The 8,717-nt window shown below is 43.9% G+C and overlaps 1 protein-coding gene across 1 annotated transcript; it reads right to left on the bottom strand.

Moving 5' to 3' along the window:
* Positions 1-734: 734 nt before the first annotated feature.
* On the bottom strand, positions 735-8,330 carry LOC138954527 (uncharacterized; the record flags this gene model as incomplete). The annotated part of the gene is made up of 4 exons (XM_070326347.1): positions 7,941-8,330; positions 7,328-7,403; positions 2,813-3,166; positions 735-878 (listed from the first exon to the last, which is right to left on the bottom strand). Coding segments are annotated over exons 3-4 (472 nt in total), but the record flags the coding sequence as incomplete, so codon positions are not given.
* Positions 8,331-8,717: the final 387 nt, after the last annotated feature.

Raw genomic sequence — 8,717 nt, 5'->3', positions numbered from 1 at the left:
TAACCCCATAATGCCAGACGCCAGGCGAAGCAGCCACTAGATTGCCAATTTTAGTCTTAGGTATGACCCGGCCTTACCACTAGGCCAACCGTGCCGGTATCGTATTGTATTGTATTGTATAGTACTGTATTGTTTAAAATACTTGAACAATTTGAACAATTGAACGTCAAACACTGATCGTAATGGTGTTCCTTGTGTGTTGTAGCATTAATCCAAATCCCTTACAGGGCCGGACCAAATGAGTTGTAAGGGGGGGGGTTCCTCCTTTTTTGGGGGGGAAAATCAGCGAAGTGGCGAAGCTACAAGTGCGCGCCTGCAAAGCAGGCGCGCGAACTAGGGGGGTCCGGGGGCATGCTCCCCCGGAAAATTGTTGAAAAACGGTTAAAATCTGTGCAATCTGGTGCATTCTGGGCCTTGTTTTGAGGGTTAAGAGCAGCATTGTTTTGGTGCTAAAACTAGTAAAAGTCAAAGCAAGGTACATGCTTTTTCCAGGGGTGGGGTTCCGGAACCCCTGGAACCCCCCCCCCTGGGTCCGGCCCTGTGTACTACATCAGGGTCCCCACTTACTCTCTAACATATCCAAGTAACGTAAACCCCTGGAACCCCCCCCCCCCCCCCCCCCCCTGGGTCCGGCCCTGCCTTAAACCGAAATGGGGCGGTTTTATTTTATTTTTATTTTTATTTTGTAACGGGAGTACCCCTTTTAGAAGCAAGGGTAACCTGAAATGACTCACCAGCAAGTACAGCGAGGATCTCGACGGCTTTGTTTTCCACTGGTGGAGGAGACTTGAAGACGTCCTGATACAGCTCCACAGCAATGGCTGCCAGGAACAATATCAGAGCAATCGTTTCCATGACACGCACGGCTTCCAGCCAATCTGTTGATAAGTTTCAAACAAGACTGTTATCTCAGGGGAAAAAACCTCGACATAAACACAAATCCGGCCAAAAACAAATCGACATAAACACGCCATTTGCGTTGAATAAATTTAGCAGACTGACCTAGGTTTAATCACGATTTAAAAAAAACAAAAACACAAAGAATGTTAAAGACAGTATACCGAAGGCGCCATTTTGGAAAGTTTTCTGACGATTTGAACATTAAAAAGATCAAGGGACATTCGCTGCACTGTAATTTAGAAACATCTGCAATGATTTGCTCAAAACTGCTCCCAAACTATGCCAAGTAATTAAATGAAGTTTAATCAGCGAGCGGTTTGCATCACCCAGCTCTCCTGTCAAGAGTCCGGACTTCCGGTCGTCATCATTACACCCCCGGTATAGGGGTGTGTATAGGTTTCGCTCGATGTGTTTGTTTGGGTGTTTGGGTGTTTGTTTGGGTGTTTGTTTGTGTGTTTGTGTGTTTGTGTTCGCATATAGATCTCAAGAATGAACGGACCGATCGTCACCAAACTTGGTGAACAGGTTCTATGCATTCCTGAGACGGTCCTTACAAAAATTGGGACCAGTCAAACACACGGTTACGGAGTTATTGGTGGATTAAAATTATACAAGGACTTATACAGGGACATCTTCATGGTCAAAGGGAAATAACCATTCTCACTCAGTCACAGCCACCAACTGAGAAGGTTATTTCCCTTTGACGAGGGTGTTTTTCCTACCTCATAGGAATTTCTTGTTATTTATTTAGTTTTCATAAAAACCCATTCGTCAAAGCAGATTAAGACCGTTGGATTGAGGAAGTCAAACCGGGCCTACAGTCTAGCTAACGCATGCTAAATCCGTGCCATGCAGGGCTAAAACGCTTGGCATAACAGACAAAAACACAATGTACGTTGGAGAATATTACGGTCTGCTATGACTACCAAACACAACATTCAGATTTGAAATATAGAACGCTCAAACACTAATTCTAAGACCTTCTCCATGTGTGTTGTCATCTACTCTACTCCCAAAACGAACTTTGTAGCTCTCGACTCAATTTCAAATCTGTATATTTAGGAATAGCACATGAAATACTCAGGGTCGAAAGGTAGGACAAAACCTAGGAGTCACGCAAAGTGCGTCAAAATGAGATTACAGTCTGGGATTCCTACTAAAAAAACCCAGCCGTTTTCTATTTGAGTAACTCAGCGTTCAAACGTTTATTTGAAGGTATTCCTGGTGTGTAGTCACATAATTACAATTCCCAACCTGAACTGTATAGCTCTTGGGGCGATTTGAGACAGTTTTTTTGTTAGATATAATCCCTTAAAAATACCATTATTAAATCATAATTTTCAGACCGATAACTTCAGGCTTCGGAAATGCTTGATATACATTACTCCTCAGTGCATAGTTGAATTATGACAGAGAAGAGACCGTTTGCCCAAGAATATTTCACGTTAACGTCGATTTTCATGTTTATAGCTAGACCCATAGTTCCTAAAAGTTATAATCATCTCGTAGCGTACCTTCATACCGCCATGAAGGACTATTACCGCAACACAACACTTCATTCCCCCACCACCACTCGACCCTGGCTCTCATCCCCCCCCCCCCCCCAATACACAAACACTCACACAGACACACACACACACGCACACACACACAATCACCGTCACACACACAATCACACACACACATACACACACATACACACACACACACACACAAACAAACACACACACACACACACAATCACGCACACACACACACAATCACACACAATCACACACATACACCAAACACACACACACACTCACACACACAATCACGCCCACACACACACACGCACACACACACACACAAACACAAACACACACACACACACACGCTCCTGGACCGTTCAGACACACACACACACGCTCACCTGGACCGTTCAGAGTGTTGCTGTTGCATCCTCCGAATTCACAGGACATCCACAGCCCGGTCCGGTCGCTCCATGCCGGCGCCGAGTAGCCCACCACGAAGACAACGGTAGAGAAGACCAACAGCCCAACCCCTGCTTTAAACAGGCTATGTCGCACCTTGATACGCCGAAACGTGGGTGCGCGGACTACGTAGGGTGACATGACGGGTTGTTGGAATGCTGGTGTTGGTTGCTGCATCCCGTTGGATATGGTCGTAGTTTGCTGGGGTTGGTAGGAGTTTGGTTGGAATTGGGCCTGTTGCTGCTGTTGTTGTGGTTGTTGCTGCATGGTTTGGGTAAACTTGAGAGTGAGTCCTGAGAGGGAAAGGTAGAACGGACATGTAAGAAGATAAGTGTCGTGACGTTAAAAACACACTGTGTTGACACTTTGGCGGCAAAAATAAGATACAAGACAGAACAGTGAACAGCAGAAACTTTAAAGTGAAATTGCAAGAAAAATAATGGTATGTTTACCGCACGCATCACACCGTGCAAGATAAAAACAATATCAAAACCGTCGACAGTCATAAGTTAGTATTGATAATTGTCCAATATGATATGAAGAAAAGGAAAAGTGTCAACACTGGTAAAGTGCTACATCCAAGCCATATGCCAGACTGACGCTAAACTACAGGGCACACAGATTTCATGTGTGTTTGTGACAAATCGCGATCGTACCGTGTTAAAAACAGAACAGTTATTTCCCGACTTGGAATACAATTTGGATGCTTCGGACCGAATCACGATGCATTGATATATATAACGGACTGAAACCAATGTGTACAGTACACCGATGTTCGCGGATCGTTCGATTACCCAACCCCCCACACCCTTTTGCTATAAACCATATGAGTTTTCACAAATAAACATTCTGACCTCTCTCTCTCTCTCTCTCTCTCTCTCTCTCTTTCTCTCTCTCTCTCTCTCTCTCTCTCTCTCTCTCTCTCTCTCTCTCTCTCTCTCTCTCTCTCTCTCTCTCTATCTCTTCCCCCTTTTCTACGTGAATGTCCGAGTAAATATGTGATTAGAATAGTCCCCTCTCTGGGCGAGGACTCGTTGAAAAAAAGTTTGTTGTATTGCTTATGCCGCAACCCTCGAAAAATTAAATTTGATTTGATTGGATCTCTCTCTCTCTCTCTCTCTCTCTCTCTCTCTCTCTCTCTCTCTCTCTCTCTCTCTCTCTCTCTCTCTCTCTCTCTCTCTCGCGCTCTCTCTCTCTCGCGCTCTCTCTCTCTCTCTCTCTCTCTCTCTCTCTCTCTCTCTCCCCCCCCCCCCCTCTATCTCTCTCTATGTCGCTCTCAAACACTAGAAATAACCTTGTCTTGCCAAGGCCCCGCATTGATTTGTTTAAAACTAGTTTTTCCTATTCTGGTGCATACCTTTGGAATTCACTACCTGTAAATATCAAGTCATGTCTTTCATTGTCTTCTTTTAAAAGGCAGCTCCAAAAGCATCTCTCTAAAGTCCGTGTATATTCTGTGCGAGGGTGTGTGAGGACGCGTGAATGAGAGAGTGTATACTATGCTCCCATTAACAAACACCATTTTATACTTTTCCGTATATAATTGTGTTCCACTGACATTATTTTACAAATCGGTGTCATCTTTTTTCAAAAAGGTGTGCCATTGTATTCATTCATATTTTGTCTTATTTTATGATTATGATGGTTTGTTTCATCATTGCTTTTTAGGATTTTGTTGTTTTGTTGTTGAACGTTCTCTTTTGCTTTAGATTGCTTGTTGATGACGTTTTTGTTTGTTTGCCTGTTTGTTTGTATTCAAGTGTGTGTGTGTGTGTGTGTGTGTGTGTGTGTGTGTGTGTGTGTGTGTGTGTGTGTGTGTGTGTGTGTGTGTGAGTGTGTGTGTGTGTGTTTGTGTGTGTTGTTGTGCGTGTTTTATTCTTCATTCCTTTTCGTCATTTTATGTGTGTATCGCATCTTGAACTCAGGTAAAATGAGTTCCTTGCCCTCGGGTTTTCTTTCTCTGGAGAAGAAATCGATATTTTTATGTTTTTTTATTTTTTTTTATTTTTACATATTTAGAGCTTTTTGTAATGTGTTATTGATATAAGCAGATTCGCGATCGTCGATAATAATTTTTCATGGTGTTGTGTAATTTTTAAATTTCAAAGGAATTGTTATGTAAGACAGTTTCAAGCGAGCTATCTTTCGCGGATGTATTTACTGTGCAAACAACTCTAAATATGGCAAAAGTGTCACGTGAAAATCAACTTTGTCACGTGATCATAACCAAATAGCTCCGGAGCGGACGATATTTTTTCCGTAACCAGTTGGGGGTGATGCAACTGAATATCACGGTCTCCTTCCCACAGCAGTCTCAAAATTTCGACTTGTTTTGACCTTAGAACGATGTTTTTATCATAACTGGGAAGAACAGAACGGAGATCACTGTCGAAGTCAGTCATTCTGCAATCACTTTCGTCTTTTGTCAGAAACATTAGCGAAAAACATATGGGAGATAACTCTGTATTCTTCTTTTGACAGATTTCGGCTTTTAGCTCCGCTTCTTTCCCTATACTCCGCGAAGTAATTATGCATCCTGTCAGAAAAACATGAGCGATAGCGTGGACCGATCGTACCAATACCAGGGACTAGTTGTAAGAAAGGACCATATGGACTTAACGCTACTACATACGTCTCCTTCCGTTATAAAGTTTTCGAGTTCTGACTCTGTCCCTCTCTCTCTCTCTCTGTGTGGTGCTGCGAACTATGAGAAGAAAGGAGGTGGTGGTTTAGGGAAAGACTTTGGTGGTGAAGAGAGAGGTGAAGACAGAGTGGCGAAGGACTGTGATGGTGATGGTGGTGATGAGAGAGGTGAAGACAGAGTGGTGAAGGACTGTGATGATGGTGAAGAGGGAGATGAAGACAGAGTGGTGAAGGACTGTGATGGTGATGGTGGTGATGAGAAAGGTGAAGACAGAGTGGTGAAGGACTGTGATGGTGATGGTGGTGATGAGAGAGGTGAAGACAGAGTGGTGAAGGACTGTGATGATGGTGAAGAGATAGGTGAAGACAGAGTGGTGAAGGACTGTGATGGTGACGATGGTGATAAGAGAGGTGAAGTCAGAGGTGGTGCTGAGAGAGGTGAAGATAGAGGGAATGAATGTGGTGATGATAGTGGTGATGAGAGAGGTGAAGACAGAGTGAATGACTGTGGTAATGATAGTGGTGATGAGAGATTATTGTTAAATGAATCAATCAATGTAAATCAGTTTTCTTCTTGCATAACGTTCTGTAGCGGTTGTCATGTGTTATTAATAATTGTCCTCGCTATTGTAAAAGAAAGAAATGTAAATCACAGTCTGCTTCTTGCATAATGTTCTGGAGTGCAGAAAAAGGCACTTCTTGTGACCTCATGACTAGACAAATGGCGTTTGCATTCACTGCTTAAATGCCAAGGGACAACTTTTCTTTTGATGACGCCTCAACGACTGTTGCTGCTTGAAATAACGGCAACAAAGGGGGCACTGGAACTGGGGGTTCTTGTCGTGTGTGTGCATGTGTTGCCGCAAATTTTGTGCCAACGTAAATGCACTGTCGCATGTGTGGCAGGTATGAATGGGTAGTGGGGACTCCTTGCACACGTGGCGAGTCAGATTCCTCCTGTCTTGGTAAGAACGGTTATATTTGGCGCAATAAAGTGCTATTATTGTTATTGTTATTGAACTACGAGAAGAGTAGACGATGTTCTCAATAAAGCAATAGATGATTGCCACATACTGGGGAAGGGCTTATCAGTGGCTTCTTGATTGCATAATGACCGTCCTCTTCAAGCATGTTCAAATATTTATTTTTTAACGACAGTCGTGCTTGAAGAGGGCGGTCATTATTCAATCAATTTTGTAAGGGGCAGGCCTATAGACCTTGCGGAACCGAGGTCCATGCAGGCAACAATATGAAGAAAAATATAGCTAGCAGACGACAGCTAGTGTTGTGTCCCCTCGGGACAAGCTGACAAACAAACAAAGATCCTCAAGTGCGGTCGCAACCAAAAACAGTATGCTACACACTTTGAAGGAGCATAATAACACGTTCATTACTGGCCGCGGTGCGCAGCATCAATTGCACAAATAGTGCCCCGGTGCGCAGCCCACAGTGGCCCCGGTGCGCAGCAACAAATTCGTTCAGTGACGGTAGAGATTCAAGAAATATGATTCAACCGCGTGAATTTAAATGACACCACTTGAGCCAGATGTCAATAAATAACCAATAATTACATTCCAATTCTCTTCAGCTTGTTTGATAAGCTTGATTTTCCGTAATAATTGTGGAACGTCAATATTTACATATAATTCACTTAAAAAGCATAAACAATTGAAGCTCAGAGTTCAGAATTGAATCGAGGGAAAGAATAAAACCGATGATGGGATGCTATAACACCTTAGGTCGAAGTACAAACGCCAGTTACGTATATGTCATTTTGGAGAAAACAGAGAAGATTTAGTGCAGAAACTCACCTCTCGTGGCTCGGCCTCGGTGCGCAGCAAGGGGCCCCGACTTTTTTCGGGTGCAGCGGAGGTACCGGCGTGAATACTGTTCAAAGATAAAAGGCTTGCCCCGTTATTTCTCTCTCTCTCCGTTTCACCCACACACGTCCGCACGCGAATGGGAGTTAGACACACACATATATATAGGAACCCACTTCAGCAGCAGAAGCATCAGCAGCAACAGAATAAACAACAACATCATACATGTATCTATCTCTGTCTGTATCTATCTCTCTCTGTCTGTCAGTCTGTCTCACGGTCTGTTTGTCTGTCTCACGGTCGGTCTGTCTGTCTGTCTCTCCCCCCCACCCCACACACACACGCATAACGCTCAGACACACACCTGACACGAAAACATACCTGAGGAGCTTCAGCAGTGGCAGCAACAACAAATCTCTCTCTCTCTCTCTCTCTCTCTCTCTCTCTCTCTCTCTCTCTCTCTCTCTCTCTCTCTCTCTCTCTCTCTCTCTCTCTCTCTCTCTCTCATATAACACTCACACTCACAATATTCTACATTAATAGAACAATGTCGGCAAAACACTTTGGCCAGAAAAGAGGTTAACTTTTGCATAGATCTACGCACCTGCTGGTTTTGTTGTTGTTTTGGAGACCACACCCTTGCAGCGGACAGCGATCTGTGTTGCGGCACGTCAGTATCAGCAAGATGGAAGCTGACAGGAAACACACATTTGAGAAAAACCCTGTTCTTTCCCAACCACCGATTACTCAGGTAAATGAATCTTGTCACAGCACGGCTACAGTCAAAAGAGTGGTCGACTATCCCAGCTACCCAGCGCCACAAAGCATACCTTCATGACAAAATAAAGTAATGCTCCGCGCGTCTCAGAGAGACGGATAGACGAGTCGCTGTGAATATCTTACGACGTGCAGACTGTATTATTATGATCTACTGTCACCGAAGAATACTCTTTGCCCAGCTTTCTTCGTGCGACACTGAAAGAGACGGGTGGCTTTCTGCATCACTGAGCTCAGCGACAGTCGGAGTTGAATATAAATAGACCTACCCCTTGCAACACAACTCAAAGCATTGCGTTCAGCCTATCCCGGTGTAACAGGCCATTTTGACACATAGTCAGTTTTGACCGGGAGGTCATTCTGGGCTAGCTGATTTTGACCGGGAGGTCATTCTGCATGGGCTAGCCCAGAATGACACATCCCCCCAAACCTTAGATATACGTAGTTGTATACATATATTCATAAATATTAGTTTTAAAGGTCTTAATGTACTCATTCTTAAAGTTTGAAGGGGGGTCAAAATTGACTAGGGGAGGGTCAAAACTGACTAGCCCAGAATGACCTCCCGGTCAAAATAGGCAGCCCAGAATGACCTCCCGGTCAA

Source organism: Littorina saxatilis, unplaced genomic scaffold, assembly GCF_037325665.1.
Source record: "Littorina saxatilis isolate snail1 unplaced genomic scaffold, US_GU_Lsax_2.0 scaffold_706, whole genome shotgun sequence".
NCBI lineage: Eukaryota > Metazoa > Mollusca > Gastropoda > Littorinimorpha > Littorinidae > Littorina > Littorina saxatilis.
Note: the sequence above shows the minus strand (reverse complement) of the source record. Positions and strands in the feature narration are given on the sequence as shown.